Source organism: Thermobia domestica, chromosome 5 (assembly GCF_964235325.1).
Source record: "Thermobia domestica chromosome 5, izTheDome1.hap1.1, whole genome shotgun sequence".
Taxonomy (NCBI): domain Eukaryota; kingdom Metazoa; phylum Arthropoda; class Insecta; order Zygentoma; family Lepismatidae; genus Thermobia; species Thermobia domestica.
Window position 1 is genome coordinate 183,678,723 of NC_137458.1, and position 21,740 is coordinate 183,700,462.

Below are 21,740 nucleotides of genomic sequence, written 5' to 3' on the forward strand. Positions count from 1 at the left end.
TCAATTGGGATGAATGTGCTGGGGCGTTGTCATGATGGACGTGCCAGTTCTTCGCTTCCACATGTCTGGTCTTTTGCGCCGGACTGCGTCACGGAGTCGCCTGAGAACATCTTGATAGTACTCCTTTGTCACTGTTTGTCCTTCCGGTGCGTACTCGTGATGCACAATTCCACGGGTATCGAAGAAAACAGTCAGCAACACCTTAATTTTGCTTCGCACCTGCCGCGCTTTCTTCGGCCTTGGAGAATCGGGATGCTTCCATTGAGACGATTGTTGTTTTGTTTCTGGGTCGTACCCGTACACTCATGACTCATCTCCAGTTATCACGGAATTCAGATACCCAGGATCAGTGTTGGTGGTGTCCAGAAGGTCCTGTGCAACGTCAAAACGGGTGTCTTTTTGTTCCTGAGACAACAACTTGGGTACAAATTTAGCAGCCACTCGTTTCATGTTCAAATCGTCACGCAAAATTGCATGTGCAGAATCTTTACTCACTCCAACATCTTCTGCAATCTCCCGCACTGTCAAACGGCGATCTGCCATCACCAAATTTCGCACCCGCTCAACAACAGCTGCATTCCGAGCAGTTTGGGGCCTGCCGCTACGCTGCTCACTCTCGACTGATGTGCGGCCATCTTTGAATCGGTTGAACCATTGTTTAATTTGTGTTACACCCATCGCATCTTCTCCAAACACCTGCTGAATCTTACGAATTGTTTGGCTTTGAGAATCACCCAGCCTTTGACAGAATTTGATGCAGTATCTTTGCTCAATTCGTTCAGTCATCTTGCGAGAAACACTAAATCCGACGAACACTACCAACAGCACCTCACTTCGCGACCACCAGCTCACGACTGGCACACGCGAATGCGGTGAAAAAATTCAAGCATGCGCATTAAGGTTCCTCCTTCCACCGTGCACGGTGGCGCCGCCTGAGAATCACTACTTTGCGTGGAAAACATTAAGGTCGGATACTTTTTAGACAGGCCTCGTATTTCAAGGAGTTTCAACTATTGAGGTTCAAAATGTAATCTACTCATTTCTGTCAGGCAGCGAGGGAGGGCTAGAGAGGCTTCATCCTTCAATTCTTAGAGACCTTCTTTCTTGTCAAATACTGGAATCGAAAAGAAAGAAAAAAAAACTCCTAAAATACTTTCGTGGTCTATTTCATTAATCATTTGTGGGAGAAGTGCCTGTAGAAGCTCGTCCGTTGTTTTTCGAACTTATAGTGCTGAGAAAGAAGGATGGTGGTATTTGGCCTATAACGGTTGGGAATGTATGGAGCTGAATATCTGCAAAAATTTTATGTTTTAAAATACGTGAGCCTGTTAAAATCCTCCCCCTCCCCTCCCCATCAGCTCGATGTTTGTATTCCTAATTGTGCCGAGGCAGTTGTTCACAAAACTAGAGTTTATTTTTCTTCTACTCACATTGCTTCTAACGCGGTCATAAAATTGGATTATGGTAATGCATTTAATGAACTTCGCCGGGATACCATACCTGCTGCAGTGCTGAATAATTTTCCTTAATATATTCGTATGTTCTTCAATGCTATGCTCAACCCAGTGATCTGTTTCTAGGCGAACTATTTCTTCTCAGGAAAGTGTACACGAAGATGATGCCCTGGGCCCAACTTTTCCCTGTAACTATTCACTCTTTACTCAGACGATGGACCAATTGGTTGGTGATTCCGGGATGGTTCTTTCATCCTAGATACAAATAAATGAGAAACGCAACTGTTATTGCTTAACGTTATAAATTTTCTAAATGTGAGGTAGGTTGTCTTGGCTCAGACGAAAAACCACATTCGACGAAATCTTCAGATTTAATAGGCTCCTCCAGGCATACACCCTCTAGCTATTCAGAATGCTTGTCTTCTAGGTGCTGCTGGAAAAGAATATCATGTTCTGAAAACTGACACTGAATCAATTTTGAACTATTCCTTAAACGACGACTCTTGGATGTAAGCATCTTTACTTGTTGGGTTTGGTGGTCTTGATACTCGACGAGCTGTGGATATGGCGATTCCTACATCCTTAGCGTCTTAACACGGATCTTTTAGTCGATGTTCTCTTTCCACAGGGTTATTGTTTGGACTTGGATGGGGTAGTTCAGTAACGCTACGATAGACGAGCAGTACGAACCTCCCAGAAATCAGCAAAAAGTGTTATCAGTCATCTTGATATACACCAATTGCATATCATGTTCATAATCATCTGTTACTGTCTAGGCTCCTTGCTATTTCAACTCCCGAAGCGGGTGCATAGCTGATTGCGATATCTTCCTCGCTTTTAGGTCTTCATTTTGTTAAAAAATAAATAAATAAAATTGAACTAGTAATTGAATCAAAATACAATAATTTTTACAAACGAATAGTATTTTTTATTTGTGGAGTCTGCAATTGGGTCGAATTTATAGTAATAATAATAATAATAATAATCATCATCATCCTTTTTTAGCTCAACTGTATTTATTTGAGAGGAGCTGTAAGTGATCAAGGAACTTTCAGTACCGTCACTCTGATCAAGAGACTAAATTTTACTATCTAATAGCAGAAAGAATTTTTTTCCTCGACCTGTATCATATTCAATACTCTTGAAGATATAAATAAATATTTTTTTTCTATGCAAACAAATAAATTATTTCCAACAAGAAACAATTTTATTAATTTTAAAGGCAATATTAGAGTAACAAGATAAATAGCTTCCACAAGAGATCACACACCAATGATAGTGTTGTGATTTCATTGATAATCTATATCCATAAACAACAATTATTGTGAATTGATTGGTAATCAGTTGTAACAATTTATTTCATGACTCTTCAGTTGTATATTATTTGTTTAATAAAATTTGCATTACAATGTGAGCAACTGCTTATTCATCTATTTAATAACTAGCTGAAATGCCCATTCTTCGCATGGGCCAGATAAAATATCTATGTAAATAGACTGAGCAATGAAAGGAACAAAATATCGGTCATTTTTAACTACTTTTACAAATCCCGGTAAACACCCCCTGAGATGATCTGGTTCGAATTTTGAAAAAACTCCTCTGGCCCCCAGCCGATGGGGGGTGTATTTGGAAGTCAACGCCTATGAAAGTATCACCACTGATCTCAGCGACCGCGAAAACCATGTATTTGACACTAATATCGATCCTTTTGGATTATTTTTTACATGTCTCGGTACCCCCTTTCCCCTCGGTGACCTCCGACCCGTAGCCGAATTGGGTGAATTTGGAAGTTAATGCAATCGGAGTTTCACCATTGATCTCAGCGACCGTGAAAACTTATGAATTTGGCACTAATATCGGTCGTTTTCTACTACTTTTACAGGTCTTAGTAAACCCCGTAAACCCCCTGGTTCGAAAAAAAAAAAAAAAAATCCGTCATGGTCTGGGGCCTCTGACCAAAATTTGGTAACTCTCGGTCCACTCGTCTGGTCCCCAGGCTACACACAAACTCTTTATTATATTTATGTTAGATTAATATAGAACATTCTTCTTTTTACGAATTAAAATCAATGCTTGGTCCTTTATGATTAGCACTCCTGGAAAGTCACAACTGTTTCATTCAATTAATAATATTGATGTATTTAATAGCAACGTATCTGCAATCCAAATTCAATATAGTTATTTATTTTTCCTTCCTTTTAAAGGATGCATAAATAATGATTTAAAGCAACATTTTCATTTGCATAAGACAATACATTTTCACATCTCTTCGAGAATAATTTTATGTTTATTTTAAATAGCATCATAATGTTCATTTAAGAAGGGACAACATGTTCATATTCCCTTTCTAATGAGAACTGGGTTTATGGTTCATTTCATCACAGCAACTCATACAATATTAGTATTATGGGATCTAAAATCGATATCATTGTAAATAGTAAATGAGATTAATAATTAATAATCCTATCCAACTTAACCTAAAGATGAATCTACCTAACCTAACCTAACCAACCTAGCTAACCTAATCACATTGCAAATCTATTACCGTTGATGGTAGGAACAGTACATCATCATTGACGTATATATGTCTATTAAGTAACATTTACAATAAATATTATAACTAACCAAGGCTTATCATCTGGTTAACATACATATGAGCTCACCCATAGGTATCCTATCATCCAGACTAGGCCCTATTTTAAGGTAGCAAATGAGATGTCTAATTATGCCACTCTTACACACTGAGTAAGGGATTTATGGATTATTATTTTCATTAAATCTAGCTTCCTGAAATTTACTTCAAATGTTCAAATAATTTCATTGTAATCTAGTAGCTAACGCCAGACAATCCGCGTCTTAATCAACGTTTGCAAATATTATTCTACTAATCAGAAGTTTCACCATGAATTTTTCCTATTGCCCTGCAATAATCAAATTAATTTCTTAGTTTAATCAATTTGGGATACGTAAATGATTAAGCTAAATAATATCATAGCATACTGACTATGCTCTTGAAATACTATTCGTAGACTTAATACTTGAAACAAAACATGTTAGATCACGCCCGTTCAATAGTATGCCTGAATGAATGTGACGGAACGAAATTAAACTAACTATTCATAGCACACATGATTAAAATAATTCTCCCAAAAACACTTATACGGAAGATAAATTGTCTCAGAATTCATTATAATAATAATTCGCCGATTGAAACAGGTACTTGCACGAAATATCGACCATGCCAAGTTCCTTTTCTCCTGTAAGTTATTTACAGTTATAGTTCTTTTACCTGTCTACTCCTGAGTGCCTTATTACCCCGATAAATTCCAGGTATTCTAAAGATCAATTCCAATAGATTTATGTCCAAAACATCACTTTTTGTTAATTTCTAGATTTTGGGCAACTCAGTTGGACATCTGAACTCGCACTCGGGAGCGGAATAACATTCATATTAATAAACTTAAATTTCGAACAATTTAATTTTATTAACCTAATACCTAAATTCTTCCCTCATTAAAAGAAAACTGTTCTTAACTGTTATTTCGAATTTTACTGTTCTATTCTTGCCAAATTATTCCTTTCTCCGTTCACGCAGTCCAACATGGCGGTACACCGTAGTTTCATTATGATACTAAGTGAGTTTAGCAATGTTTTCATTCCGAAGTATTACAAAATACAATCCAATCGTGTGCATGAAGTTAATAAATCTGATAAAGATCCTGTTAGGAATATTATCCTGTAAAATATCTCCTTTTACTACTTTAAAAGACTGTAAAATTAATATATTCGCATTATGAATATAGGTCTACTTCTACAGTTTGTTTACATTAAACTTGACTGTAATTCTCTTACAGGAACTTTGCATTGTCCTACTTTGGTTTCTACATGAAATAATGTTACATCCCTCTTAATTCATAATACCATTATTCATTTCTGGTATCCACATCAAATATGGCAGGAAACTACTTGTATCATTTTTCACAATCACTGTAGAACTACACAATTCCTAATTAGGCTACATTGGTTAACCTGATACCCGCCAAATGGACATCGATGAGGCTTACAAGAAGTTAAGCCTAAACGTAAAGCAACAGCAATTCGGAAGCTTTCATTTGACAAATTGTTACGGCCCGCTTTTTGGCAAGTCGTACCAATGAAATAAATAGTTGTTGATATATATTGTTGTTATAACTGTCACCAGGTTATAGAAGTATTTTTGTGAATGTTCTGTATATTTCATAAAGACCGTGATTATATTTTTTTCGATTTATACTTTATTCTGCGACGCAAATAAGTTCTTTTTTCGGTGGGAATTGCTTCTTTCCCACGCAATTGAACAAAGTCTTTATCGTCTATTCATATATATATTTAAAACGTTGCTTTGTGGTGAGAACATTTCAGTGAGCGACGAAGCTTCTCAGTGTTTCTGCCTGATTTATTAATATACAAAAACTATGTTCTATGGTCATTTGGAACTGAATTCTCCAATCATTTATGGAAATACTGCGATTCATAGCACACCAGGTACAGGAGCGATCAAGGAGACGCCAGCCACATCGCTTTAGTAGCTCGTTATCTGAATGTTCCCACAGTCACGTTATCGCCATGTCTTGTGAGTCGTGGCCAGTGGACTAATATTAACGTCAACTCTTTTTATATTCTATTTACATTTCCATACAGGTGATTTAACCTGGGTGCTTTTGAGAATGAACTGCCAACATTGATTCTACGATCAATGCAGCTCGTATCTCGAACCTCTAAGTTCGAGGAGTGTTACTCCACGTTTCGAGGCACCAACCACGCACGTCGCGTCGAGCATCAAGTATAATGTTGTGCTAAGGGTTATACGTTATTAGCCACCAGTCAATGACTTAATCGTGGCTAGCCCTAATCAGTAGGTCCCAGGTTCATACACCATGTGCGTATAAATTATAACGCGCCCTCCAACATTATCATTCCATTTTGGTGATCGTCTTCCTATTTTTTCTGAGAATTAACGTCAACATTTGAGGATTGTTTGGAGCAGCAACTATATTACTTCGTGGGAATATCCCGGCGACTTTTTCCCAGTGCTAATCCATCAACTGCATTAGTGGTATGAGAAAAGTATATCTAGTGGAATCATTATCTTAATCTTCAATCCTAATATCTGAAGTGACAAAGGGCTAAAGCATAATGAGAAAGTGAAGGGTGATTTTATTAAGGGAAATAATTATACATATACAGTGTTGAGTGTTGTGATTATTTTTTTTAATCCGTTATTTTTTTCTTTAAATAGTATTTTAATAAATAAGCATAGTGTCGTTTAATTCAGTGTGTTTTTGTCGTGTGTATGATTGATGTTTGTGTGCGTTGTAGTCTGAGTGGCTGTCTGATCGTCCGTGAGGTTTTCGAGACAAGACATCCGAACCTTTCAGTGCCTAATACCCATCTCATTATTGAGACCTGCAGGCAATTTAAAGATAATTTTGTAATCCATTTTAGGAGACTCCTTCAACGCCTCTGGAACACACTCATTGGCAGGACCACGGAGGACAGACCCCGGAAAGCAGTTATATAAATAACTGACGCCTGAACAGCGACCCGATACTCTGGGCGATTAAAAAAAATGCCGCCCGAACAGAGACAACGAATCGATTACATTGTTAATGTCAGTTTTTGTTTATCTCTGTGCACTAGGTATAAAAGTACGTTACATGTGTACAATGGTACACGTTAATAACATCGGTTTGTTTCAGTTTGCATAATAGCTTAATTTGAACGTAGGAGTACGTGATGGGGTTTGAATTTATTTGAGTAATTTGTTATCATCAGAACAATCTACCAAAGTCTGATTGGTATAAACCTACCTCGGTCTGCTGCGTCTCTCGGAGTAAATCCTACCTTGTAAGCGTGAGACATGTAGAGGCGGTGATTGACAGTGTCTGGGGACAATTTGTGTGGCGGCTCGAAATGTTACACATATTATTAAGGTATTGTATGTTTTTTGAGCACCTTGTTTCGGATGTTAACGGATACCACGTTCAATAACTCCCATCTACCATTATCTTTGTCTTGTACATGAACTTGTAACTAGATCCAGGACAACTAATTATGTTTCGTGAAACAAATCAAATTTTGTTCTATACCGTTATTTCCTTTATTCTTTTTCTACAGAAACAATTCATAAATCTGTGTTCTATACCGTTATTTCCTTTATTCTTTTTCTACAGAAACAATTCATAAATCTGATTATCACCAGTGAAAAAAAAAAAAAAAAATGAACATAAAATATACATGAAATAATTAGCTTCCAGAACTTACCAATGACTGTATAGATATTCCTTGTGGTAGTTCTTTCATTTCCTGCTTCTTAATTTCAATACTTGTTGATTTGTTGTTTGAATACACTGACTTCTGTGCATGCAAAAATACGAAACACTTTGTTTTTAGTACTTAAACCAAATCATATACATGCAAAAGTGTTAATTTACACAACTTACTGCATCTGCTAATTGCAAACAAGTTTAAAGAAAGAAAAAGAATGAGAATGCTTAATAGGTGTTATCAAACTCCTTTCGAATTATTACTTATCAGTGATACTTGTATGTTCAGTGATGCTTTCAAGTTATCTTATCAGTAATTCGAAACACATTTATCAACATAGAACATGCATTTTTAGTAACTATTACGTTTAAGTATACGTATACATACATACATACATACACAAAAGGAAGAGAGAGAAAGATTATTATTATTATTATTAAAAGAAACTTAAACTTGTCCAGGTAAAATATAACTGCATTAACATACTCTCCTACGTAAAATTCAGTACGTTACATAGTTCCGCTTGCTCCATGTTAACTTGTAATTTTTAATTCATTACAGATACTGCCATTCTAATTATTCTCTCATTCACGAAATTTTTATTAGTATTTATAAATAAAAATATATATCTTTTTTTCTTCCTTTCTTTCTTGACTTTATAAATGGAATTAAGTTGTTTATTTCAATTAGCTACAGTAATACCACTGTACCTTTTAAAATTAAAAATAAAATTACGTAGAAATTTGCTGATCTAAATTGTATGCTGTAAGGGAATCAAACGTTCGTCGCCGCAACAATTGTCGAACTTTTCAGTAATTAATAAAAAATTTTACGCGTAGAATTTACGTTCAGCCATTCTAGTTTGGAAAACCATACAGAGGGCTGTTTTGAATGCAAGTGAAGTTCGATATGCTACTACCATCTGTAGGCGTGAGCTGTAGCGACGGACTGCATGTTGCTTGTCTATTTGTGGCTTCCTCTATTAGGATTTGAAGTGCACTGGTGCAGCAATGCAATGCAATTGCTGTTAAAATTAATGGATTTAGGGAAGAGTACATCGGAACTCTTTTCCATGCAACATTCACCTGACAGGATTCTCAAACAGTGTCGTGATAATTGTATGACAGTCCGAAAGAGAACTTCAGTGAAAGTTACGATTGGAAGTCACATGTGATACGTCGAATGGCATGGGAAGGAAGAACATCACTACTTACGTCCATTACACACACATCTACATATATGTACAGAATGTTAATATACACGTTTGACACCGCTTAGGAGGTGAATCTACTCAGAAAAAAAAGAAAAAATTGCCAGCGGACATTTCCTCGGAATCGCTTAGTTTCAGTTACAGGCTGCCGAAAGCGTGGGAAAATTAACTTCGGGGGTTGTCCGAAACTACTATCCATTGAGCTGAAGTGGTTATGCTATTTCTAATCTGCTTTATAAAAAATGCATGATTCAGAATCTTTTAGTGGCGGCATAAGCGATTCTCCTACAGGAAGTCAAGAGATTTCCTGATATTTCGTTGGGACAGGTGCTTCTTATTCAAAATATGGGACGGCGTCCCAGGAAGTGACAAAAATTCGTTGACAGAATATCAGTATCTTGATCAAGAATCAGAATGGCGATAATTTTTGGGGTGTTGTACGTGGTTGCATAATTAATGAAGTGAGTGATTGTAGTTGATAAAATGACGTTAAATAAAATCTTCAATTTAACATCTTACAATCGTACACTGTGGGTTAAAGAATTCGGATATATAATGATTTTGAAAGAATTACCGCGAAAATGATGTGCAACTATCCGGGAATCCTTTGCGCCGCCACTAAAATATTTTGAATGATGCTTTTTTTTTTGGGGGGGGGGGGATAGAAGAGATTACAGGTCCAAGACGATAACACACCACCTCAAATTAATAGCTAGTAGCTTTGGAAATATTCACCTCCCAAAGTTCATTTTCCCACACATTCAGCAGCCTGTATTTCTGAAACTAAGCAATTTCGAGGAAATGTTTAGTGGTATTTTTTCTTGTTTCTGTAAGTGGATTCACCTCCCACGCGTTGTTAAACTGCACATTAATACCATATAACTTCATCCATTTTCACTCGAACTATTACTTAAATAATTAATACTTTTCTGAACAGAGTATATACAATGAAGTATCACCATATACTTTATCTTCCGTTCGTTCCGTTTCAGCAGTTGGTCTTTTAGCTACACTAATATACTGAGTAATGTATATCACTGTGAGAAGGAAATGATTAAAAGTAGTCTACCTGGGCCTTGTGATAGCATTGCAGCATCACAATGAAGATGAGTGGTTTTGTTGATACTAACTTGACACGACAGCACGATAAGCGATTTCCCTTTTATATTATATATATATATATATATATTTGATTGTTACATATTTAAAAATTTAAAATTATAAATAAAACAACTGAAATTTTACATCAATATTAATTTGATGTTATAAAGATATTTCTGCTAGCTAATGTCCCTGGTCAGAGGAAAATGGCTCAGAGGGCTCACGTGGTGACGTGTCAAGTTAGTATGAAAAAAAATCAACATCTCACTGAGATGCAGCAATACTATCGCAGGTAGATCACTTTTAATCATTTCTTGTCACATTGATATATTTGATCTAGGAATTAATTCGTGCGGTTTTACAAAAGATGGCGTAACTAGCTTATTGTCCCATAGTTTCGTTGATCCGAACATGCGTTGAAAACTACTGTCATTGAGCATCTTGTTTAGTATATGTCAGTTGCTTGAAGCGGAAACAACAACATTTTTTCTTCAACTGAAAATGGCGCATTTTGTGCCTGATAAAGTGTTTCTGCGGGGAGTTATTCTTCATTGCTTTAACATGAAGAAAAGTGCTACCGCAAGTCATCATATTTTAGTGGAAGTGTTTGGTGACCATGCTCTAGCTGAGCGAACGTGTCAGAAGTGGTTTGCACGGTTTAAAGGTGGTGATTTCAGCTTGGAAGACCAAAAGCAATTTGGACAGCCAAAAGAATTTGAAGATGAAGAATTGAGAGCATTGCTTGATCAGGATTCGTGTCAAACGCAGGACGAACTTGCAGAAGCATTTGGAGTTGAGCAAACAACAGTTTCCAAACGTCTCAAAGCCATAGGAATGATTCAAAAGATGTCTTATTGGGTTTCACATGAACTGAAAAGAAAGACGTTGAAAGAAGAAAAACCGTTTGCGAATTGCTGCTTCAAAGACAGAAAAGGAAGGGATTTTTGCATCGAATTGTAACTGGTGATGAGAAGTGGATTCATTACGAGAATCCTAAACGAAAAAAGGCCTGGGTGAAGCAAGGTGAACCAGGTTCTTCACAACCGAAACGAGATATTCATTGTGCAAAGGTTATGCTGTATATATGGTGGGATTTGAAACGTGTGGTGTAATATGAACTTCTGAAACTTGGTGAAACTATTAATGGACACCGCTATCGACAACAATTAATGCGTTTGAAGCAAGCTTTGGCCTGAAAACGACCAGAATGGAATAACAGGCATAATAAACTTATTTATCAAGATGATAACGCTCGACCACATGTCGCAAAACCAGTCAAAACCTATTTGGAAAATGTCGGATGGAAAGTGTTACTCCACCCGCGATATTCACCAGACACTGCTCCGTCTGACTACTACTTGATCGATTGCATGAATAACGATTTGATTGGACAGCGGTTCACTTCTTCAGAAAATATCGAAAAATGGATCTTTGATTAGATTGCGTCAAAAGATGAGGAATTCTTTTGACACGGAATCCGTAAATTGCCTGAAAGATGGGAGAAAGTAGTGGCTAGCGATGGACAATATTTTTGTTAACGTATTCATTTACTTTGTTTTTGAAATAAAGCTTCAATTTTCTTTAAAAACCGCACGAATTAATTCCTAGACCAAATACATTACTCAGTATATTAATGTAGCTAAAGATCAACTGCTGAAACTGAACGAACGGAAGATAATTCAAAGTATAAGGTGACACTGCACGAGGAATACATTTACTTATCCTACAATGGTTAAATACATGCCCTTACTTACGGCACCAACGATGTAAGGACGTAGAGCTTTTGTCAATTGCTGCATGGCAACTTTCTTAAAGGGGTTCACGGTTACTGCAGAATTTGGATGTTCTGGGAGGTTGATGATCCAGAAGGTGGACCAAAATTTAAGAAACTGTACGTTGCACACTTCTAGTCGGCAATTATGATCCCCATACACGAAATTTATGCATTCATATGCAAGAGGTGTCAAACCATACCGAGGCTTGGGATCCCTCAGTTTTTACTACAAAACTGGAACAAAACTTTAGTTCAAGGTATTCTGTTGACATCTCGGGAAAGAGTTTTTATACCAGACTCCTGGATTTTTGAGCCTTTGAATTTCTAAAACGATGTATCTAACATTACTGTACCAAAATTTGTGCTTTCTGAAAAGCTTGCGAAAGAAAAGTAGGAAAGAATACCTATACCCATGCTCGGACTCACTCTTCTACAATAAATTTACGGTGTCAAATAATTGTGGGTGTCTACTGGAGTTGACTTGGATATTTCCAGAACTTCCAGTGTCCTGTTAAAAAATGTGAGTGCCACATCCACGTGCAACTAACTGCGTGTTGTTGTATTTAGCAGCGTGTAAAATATATAAAAAAGCAGTAACATGTATTGAAAAAGACTTCTTCAATTTAATAATAATAATAATAAAAAAAATAGATGCACAGAAACTAGCGGTCTAAAATGAAAAGCAGAAGACTAAATGGATGTTATTTCTTGTAGTGCTGATTTTTACTCACTTCTCACAGCCAACTCTTTGCCTCGCCTGGTTTATCGTTTTACATATATTTAGACGTTCTTTAACATTCGTATTATTTCGTACAGAAGATGATTTGAGAAGACCGATTAATTATAAATATCAAAAGAGTAGCAGATTTAATGTCTACGCTTAACCATCTTGACAGATACCAAAGGAAATTTTGACATTTCTCCCGTATTACATATACATTTTCAATATTTTCAGTATCAATACAAATTCACTGTAAATTTCCAGCATTCAGCATATCAGTCGACACCCTGGTTTACAACATGAATGATTCACTAAAACATCAACGCTTTCAGTAACATGGAATTTGCTCGCATCTATTCGATACAATCTTCCACACTTTTCAAAAAGGTACGTGATGCTCATTTAACGCTGATTTGGTCATAAAAAAAATATCTGTTGTAAATATCAGCACTTTACGAGTTCATATAGAGAGAGTTATTTGGGAGAGGCTGCCCGCCTCCACTCTCCCCCCTGAATATGGAAACATCCTTCTTAATAAATTGTATACTAATAAAAAAAAACTTCAAACTCTTATGTCGGTGGGCAATCTTGCCCCCGTGGCAAAATCTAGAATGACACTACTGGTTCATATTGACAATGAACCAAGTCCGTAAGTATTAAGTATAACAAGTGAGACATACAAATTTGCCGAACATGTGACTACTTGCGAAGTTACTCAATAAGCTGTGTTTAATTCACATTTCGTTCCTTAAAGGATCCACGAGTATTTCCTAGCCCTTTAGAGACGACTTCAGTAACAAGTTAGATGTTTATCTGCTTATATGTCACATCCGTGTCGAAAGAGTTGAAAATTTCTCAAAATATTAAGTAAGTAGGGGGGAAAAATAGTGAAGTAACCAACACCTCTATCAAGAAAGGAATTTCACTAACATACCAAATCCCTCACACACACATTTGATAAATCATCCTCGGCGTAGTGAATCTCACTAAAGTTTCCAATAGGGGTTCGGGATTTATTCACAAGTACTTCAAGCCCATTGGTTATCTAATGAAACAAAAATCATTTTTTAACGATAACAAGACATTAAATATAATACATAATATATCTTAAAAGCCTGTCGCATATGCAACATGTTAACACCATAAATATATTCATCAATGTGCTTCTAACGTATAAACACGAGACGAAAATTAATTAATGCTGATTACATGTTACATTCATGTTAAAAAAAAAGGACCTTCTAAAAACAAAATTATTATGACGCAGAAATGTAATAACCACTAAAATCCTTACATTTAACCGTGACAAATGTAAGTGGTAAATATATCCAGATAATTTTTTTCACACTCACCTCCATGCTCCCAGAAGAGAGAGTGTATAAAGATCTATATTATCTCAAAAACCATTCAGTTTTTCTTTTTCCGACAGTAAAAATTGCTACTCCTCCCCCATGTCCTATTTCTTACATATTTCGTATTTCATTCTTGAGATATATATTTATATATGGGTATTCTAAACATGGCGCCCACGGACAAGAAAGCATTACTTTACAAGTCGAAATAAAGCAAATATATATATATTTGTATACCTCTCGAGTCCTCGTCTGGAGACACAAATTGCACTATATGGCAACGTCACAAATAAAGAAGCATACATTAGATCTACCAATCTATCAAACAGTTATATCGATTCTTTCCAGATGGCAGCTAAAGTCGATATTCATTGACACTAGCATCACTTATTAGTGTAGCAATCGATTCAACTGCTTGTTGTATTCGTAGAGTAATGCTAATGCCTCCAAGTTAATATGCGACGTTGCCACATTGTGAAATTTTGATTTCCTATAACGGCTGAAGGAGGACCCGGAGGGCATGCCATCATGTAACATTTTCCCTTTATTTTGACCTGTAGAATAGTGCTGCGGGTGCTATTTTTGGAACACCTCCGAGATTTTATATATGACCGATTCAATTTCAAATCGTCCAGGCAAACCACAATTGGTCCCCATCATATTCTCAGATTTCATTTATTTTTTATATATGGGATCTACATGCAATATTGTTAGACCCGTATTTCTTCTTTTTGCTGAAAACAATTTTTCCTTCGATATACAGCCTTCCAAAATGGATGCCTTCCTCTCGGATTGCTCGAAAAACTAAAAACATGTCAAATTGAAAATTTTATTGTAGAGAAACGAGTGTACTTAGTAACATAATCGCAATAACAGGAAGAGTATAAAGTTGTGGAGGGCCAAAATTCATATATTGGTCCAATAGGAATCGCGGAATTCACTCGCAATGTTGCCAACTTTGGTGAATTTTTTGCTAACTTCAAACCTTTTTTTTTTTTCTGTTCTCATGAGCAAATCAACCATCTACTTCCAGCGTCGAGATCTACTTCATAAGGTCTCTTGAAAATGTAAAGGACTTACGTTTCTGATTATTATATCCCACGTTATAGCATGATGAAAAGCTGAAAATTTTATTAAGATGCCATGTTTGGACGCCATTTTCTCAAAAACCCCATCTTTTAAAAATCTGAATTTTTTACATGTATTGGAGAAGTACCTAAGTATTTAATATCCGTTAACCGTTCATGCGGCTGTAGCCCCTAACATTCGCAATTAATTATTGAAATTTCGATTTTTGTACTTGGGATATAAATGTTTCCGATGGGTATTTAGGTCCTATACACAAGGCGAATTGAAAGAGAGTATGAAAATTTTGAGAGATGAATCCTGACATCAAATCCAGTAGAGAAGTTCCTATAAACATGAGTCGAATTCCGCTTCTTTTTCGAGTTACAGGGTTTCCAACTCGGGACCCAAAATCGGCCCGGGACAATATATTATATACATACATACATTATATATATCGCGTTAAATCAGAAACTGTGTGTTAAAGCTTTGATAAAGTTCAGAAAGTTGATTTGTATAAATGATTTTTACGTGCGTTCCAATTCGGTTGACAGTGTTGCCAACTTGGTAGAACTTTTGTTTCCAAATGACACTACGTGGTTTTTATTTGATATTTGGTATTCATTAATGATTGTAAACATCACATGAAGTACAATTTTCCCCACATCACCACAGTTTTCGAAAACTTTCATGTATTTCATTAAAATATATTATCTCGTGCGTTATTAATAGTTTTCAACATTAAGTGTGAATTTCACCTGATGTTTGCCATCATTAGTAAAACCAAAATGTGGAATAAAAACTACGTCTGTGTAAGCTCTCATAATAATAATAATAATAATAATAATAATAATAATAATAATAATAATAATAATAATAATAATAAGCAGAAGAAGAAGAAGAAAACAACAACAACAACAAGAACAACAACAAAATCTATTTTTTATTATTGCAAAACCTCTCGCAATTCTTTGCATCAAGTTCGAACTTGTTCAAGAAGTTCTGCTGTAACCACAAAACATTTTATTACGTGATTCGGTATTGTGAACATCATCCTACTGTTCACTGGAACCGTGAAAATTGTTTTCACTGGCAACATGACATTGTAGTGCACTAGTTACAGTGTTTGTGTGAATAACAATGGGGAAGTTCTATTACAGTAAGGACCATATTAAATGTGTTGATTATTCTGAAAGGCATAAGAGGATTGTGTTCAGAAAGAATTCCTTGACAAAAATTTTATCTTGCGGTAAAATATATGTATTTGCGTACAGCGCGTCTGCCAAAACGTAGTATTAGGAGAGGATGATTATTTGTGTAAAGGGTGCTTTGAATATTTACCGTGAACAACGTGAATATATATGAGATATTGGTGACCACGGAAGAAGGTGTAATTATGAAATTATGCACCAGCAAGATAAAGAATTTGTTCTTCTGAATATGTCGCCAGAGGAACCAGACAGATGACATGCTGAACATGAATGTGTCGCCATTAAAACGGCCGCTATCGGTGAAACCTAGACTACGGTGAAGGATTCACCTCTCAAAACTTTTCATACTGCCTTTCAAATCGCGTTGTGTACAGGACAAATAATCATTTTCTCCTAATAGTACGTTTGGGCAGACACGCTGTACGCAATCCATATATTTTACCGCAAGACAAATTTTTTTCTAGAATTCTTTCTGTGAAGAATCCTCTTATGGCTTTTAATATAATCAACACATTTAATAAATACGGTTCTTACAGTAACAGGACTTTCCCATTGTTATTCACACAAACAGTGTATTTAGTGCACTACGATGTCATGCTACCAGTGAAAACAATTTTCATGGTTCCAGAGAACACTAAGATGATGTTCATGACACCGAATCTTACAAACTATCAATAACGCACGAGATAAAACCTTTTAATGAAATACATGTAAGTTTTCAAAAACTGTGGTGATGTGGGGAAAATTGTGCTTCGTGTGATGTTTACAATCATTAGTAAATACCAGATATCAAATAAAAACCACGTAGTGTCATTTGGAAACAAAAAGTTCTACCAAGTTGGCAACACTGCCAACCGAATTGCCACGCACGTAAAAATCATTTATACAAATCAACTTCCTGAACTTTATCAAAGCTTTAACACACAGTTTCTCACTTAACGCGAAATATATATTTTATTTTCTATTCTCAGGCCGATTTTGGGTCCCGAGTTGGAAACCCTGTAACTCGAAAAAGAAGCGGAATTCGACTCATGTTTATAGGAACTTTTCTACTGGATTTGATGTCAGGATTCATCTCTCAAAATTTTCATACTCTCTCTCAATTTGACTTGTGTATAGGATCTCAATGTCCATAGGAAATATTTACATTTCAAGTACAAAAATCGAAATTTCAATAATTAATTGTGAAAGTTAGGGGCTGCAGCCGCATGAACGGTTAACGGATATTAAATACTGAGGTACTTCTCCAATACATGTAAAAAATTCAGATTTTTTAAAAGGTGGGTTTTTTGAGAAAATGGCGTCCAAATATGGCGTCTTAATGAAATTTTCTGCTTTTCATCATGCTATAACGTGGGATGTAATAATCAGAAACGTAAGTCCTTTACATTTTCAAGAGACCTTATGAAGTAGATTTCGATGCTAGAAGCATATGGTTGATATTGCGCGTGAGGACAAAAAAAAAAAAAAAAAAAAAAAAGTTAGCAAAAATTTCACCAAAGTTGGCAACATTGCGAGTGAATTCCGCGATTCCTATTGAACCAATATACGAATTTTGGCCCTCCACAACTTTATAATCTTCCTGCTATTGCGATTATGTTACTAAGTACACTCGTTTCTCTACAATAAAATTTTTAATTTGACATGTTTTTCAGTTTTTCGAGCAATCCGAGAGGAGGGCATTCATTTTGGAAGGCTGTATATCGAAGAAAAACATTTTTTCAGCAAAAAGAAAAAATATGGGTCTAATAATTTTGTATGTAGTTTCTTATTTTAAAAAATAAACTAAATCTGAGAGTCGTGTGGACCACCCTGGACGATCTGAAATGGAATCACTCATATATGACGGGAGTTGCAAAATAAGTTACAACTCTTGGGGGGTGACTCCTGCCACTGAGACAAGAAAAAAAGTTCTCTTGAACTTTTGGCTCTCGGACAGTTTCGGATCTACAAGGTGCCGAAAGCGTAGGAAAATGACTTCCGAACGCCAATAGTTCGGAAACTATTCAACGTAAAGAGGGCGGGTAAAAAATTCACTGAAGAAGTCATACCTGCTGTATTGAATTTCGCATGTTACACAATCCTACCATGCACGCGCAAGGGATTTCCCAAAGGAACGTAGGGAGTCCCGGATAATCTGTCAAATGAAAATTGGTTTAAATGGATATGAATTGATAGGGCTTCTACCGGTACCAATAATTCGTTTGTATTAAGTCGATATCTGGAACAAATACAAAATGGCGAACTTCTTCATGCCCGTTGTGTGTGGTTGCATAATCGCCAGGTACGGATGCTGGCCAACAGTGACGTTCTGAGTATTAAGTGTAGCAAATTTGTACTCAAATGCTCTAGAAAGACATCTGGAGTGTCGGCAGAGCACAACAGATGAAGCAGGGTGATTCACATGTGTGGAAACACTTAACGAAAAATTCCCAGAAATGCACTCATACTGAGTAAACGTGAGTTCAAAGCGTCGGAAATGTAAGGATTAACGTCAAGAACATGAAAGCCATTGCCAATTCACCAATAATATTCTCTCAATCCGATGCAATATGATGTGCACGGTTGCATGCCAATAAGGATTCAACAACTTTGTAGGTCGATCGGTCTAGAAACCCTATCAATTCATATCCATTTAGACCAATTTTCATTTGACAGATTATCCGGGACTCCCTACGTTCCTTGGGGGAATCCCTTGCGCGTGCATGGTAGGATTGTGAAACATGCAAAATTCAATACAACGGGTATGACTACTTCAGTGAATATTTTACCCGCCCTCTTTACGTTGGATAGTTTCCGAACTATTGGCGTCCAAAAGTAATTTTCCCACGCTTTCGGCACCTTGTAGATCCGAAACTATGTCCGATAGCCGAAAGTTCAAGAGAACTTTTTTCTTGTCTCAGTGGCAGGAGTCACTTCCCAAGAGTTGTAACATTTATTTTGCAATACCCGATATTTTATTTTATTTTATTTTATTTTATTTTATATTATATATATATATATATATATATATATATATATATATATATATGTGTGTGTGTGTGTGTCCCCGCGCGCGCGCGTTGGTGAACCCGACAATCTTTGTAGGTCGATCGGTCTACACAGCAGCACTGTGAGTAATTTTTGCAAAGCGAGCATTTTTTAGTGGTTGCTCGAACTGTTTTTTACTTTTAACGCGTGCAGGACCCTTATAGGGGTCCCCCGTGAGTTCTTTTGACTCCGCTCGTTTATACGGATACAGCCGGTTGTGTGTAAATTGTGTGTTCAGACTAAAAAATTTAGTTTCTCGATCGGTGTGTATTTCGACTAGTGGTGGGCACAGGAACTGGTTTTTCGGTTTCCGGTTTTTAGAAAAACCGAAACCGGGGTTTCAATTTTTTTAAAAAACCTGTTTTTCATCGAAATTGGTTTTCTCCAAAAACCGGTTGCGGTTTTCTTCAAAACCGGTTTAGTTTTTTTTAAAAAAAACCGGTTTCGGTTTTCTTCAATGCCTGTTCGGTTTCCATCGAAACCGGTTTCGGTTTTGACCGAATCTGGATACGGTTTTCTTCAAAACCGGTTCTGGTATTCTTCAAAAACCGGTACGGTTTTTTTTTACTGAAACCGATTTCGGTTTTCTTCAAAGCCGGTTCAGTTTTTCATCAAAACCTGTATCAGTTTTTCCAAAAATGGTTCTATTTCTGACCAGAATAGTTTTTCGTGGTTCTGCGGAAACCCATTTCCTTTACACAAATAGTTTTGTGTGTTTTCCAGAACAGTTTTGGGTTTTAGTTTTTAGTAAAACCATTGCGATGTTTACCGAAGCCGGTATTGGTTTCTTGAGAATCTACATATGTTTTCGATCTTCAAATCGGCTTAGTTTTCAATCAAAATTGACTTCAGTTTTCATCAAGAAGTACCTTTGAGCTTCTACTTAAATCCAGCTTGAACTTTCATCAAAACCCAGTTGGGATTTTTGTTATAACGGTACTTTAATTATTATTATTATTATTATTATTATTATTATTATTATTATTAGTTACGCTTAAAAACATGTTTTTCCTTCGATTCAATATTCGCTCTTCTGTAAATCTCTAGTTGTTTCGAATACAATTACCTTCCTTATTAATAGATTTTCAGAACCTGGATTTTTTTAAAATTAGACTAGCTTAACCTGCGCTCTCTACACAGCGCATCATTCACATATGAGCATGAATCTCCTTGCCATTCCTCACAACATCTGTACATGCCCCTTTATAGACACAAATGAAAGGCGGTTTGATAAAAATCAGCAAGAGGTACCACAAACCTAGCATTTTAATAAATAGGTACAGTAGAAACTCGATTAACCGTCACTCCCTGTTATCCGTCACTGCTCCGGACAGTAATGTACTTTAAATGTGCCGTAATTGATGGCGTGCGCCGTGCAGAGCACGGAATAAAGTGTAAGCGAAATGGACTGAAATAGTCATGCGTCACTTCCGGTCATGCTAGTTTTCACACAAAAACTTGGTACAGTACTGAAACCCTTATGGAGAAAAGCATGAACTTGAAACACTCAAGATGCCAGAAATTAAATTCCAAACTGTAATGAATTCTTTTCAAGACGAACCTATATTAGTGTAACATGGAAGGAATAGGTTTACTCTGGTCCTGTTCAATCATTATAAGTATTATTCACTTGTATAAGGGTATTTATTTTTTCCAGAACCTTTTAAATCTACTTACTGTAGAGGTTTATAACGATATTTCTGTTATCCGTCTATTCGCTTAACCGTAATGGTCCCTGTCCCGAGGGTGACGGTTAATCGAGTTTCTACTGTATTTATAGTCACAAGTGATCAATTTAATGGGCAGAATCCTGAAATGAAATACTATGCCCTGTATGATAGAGTTGCGTAATATTATGTAGTAGATAGAAGAAATGGTAATACTAGTAGAAAAATTGCTTGATTTATTGCCTTCACGAATAAAGACAGACTCGTAACTTGGCATTCCTACGGAGGCCCGTCTACCGCCTTTTCAAAAATTACTGTGTTTGTTTCTTTGAAACAGCTCTTACTACCGTCGTTCAATTAATCTACTATAGCAAACTTTTTGGCTTGTTTGAGAACTGGATACCGAAAGTCCAGATAACTATTTGCCAGTAAGAAACTGAAATGTATGTAGGCCTATTGGTGTTCATTTCCTGGACTCAGAGTACAAAATTATTGTGTAAATCAATTTTTTCAAGCGCTCTGAACCCTCATTCACTAGCGGTTTTCGACGTCAACACAACGTAATATTTGCGTTTAGTTTGCGGTAATGAAAATAAGCATTAATAAATAGCTTTTTTCAGTTTTGTGTTGTGCTGATGTACGCACATTTCTTTGCATGAACACAAATCGCTCGAATTCTTAAGGATGGTCCTATTTCATTCCTGTACAGTTAATGGAGAAATTTTGTGTCTTCTTTACAGGTCAAGTTGCTATGAGCAAAAATACAAGAATTTTAAACCATCTAAAATGTTCTAATTTGGGAGTTATAAAAAGGAGTAAAAGTGCATCTGAAAAGGTAGGAGGACGGTA

The 21,740-nt window shown here is 36.3% G+C and overlaps 1 protein-coding gene across 49 annotated transcripts in view; it reads right to left on the reverse strand.

Annotated features, from left to right (window-relative positions):
- The window catches only part of LOC145686312 (uncharacterized), a 955,404-nt gene that overhangs the window by 768,768 nt on the left and 164,896 nt on the right, over positions 1-21,740 (reverse strand). For 29 of the 49 annotated variants that reach the window (XM_081759464.1, XM_081759467.1, XM_081759462.1 and 26 more), the window contains exons 4-5: positions 13,501-13,611; positions 7,758-7,850 (exon numbers count right to left, since the gene is read on the reverse strand). The exons of 15 other annotated variants lie outside the window; for them this stretch is intronic. In XM_081759464.1, the coding sequence (XP_081615590.1) occupies positions 7,758-7,850; positions 13,501-13,611 (204 nt within the window). The remainder of the gene's footprint in view (positions 1-7,757; positions 7,851-13,500; positions 13,612-21,740) is intronic. 5 more of the 49 variants (XM_081759470.1, XM_081759477.1, XM_081759486.1 and 2 more) reach the window with 1 other exon arrangement.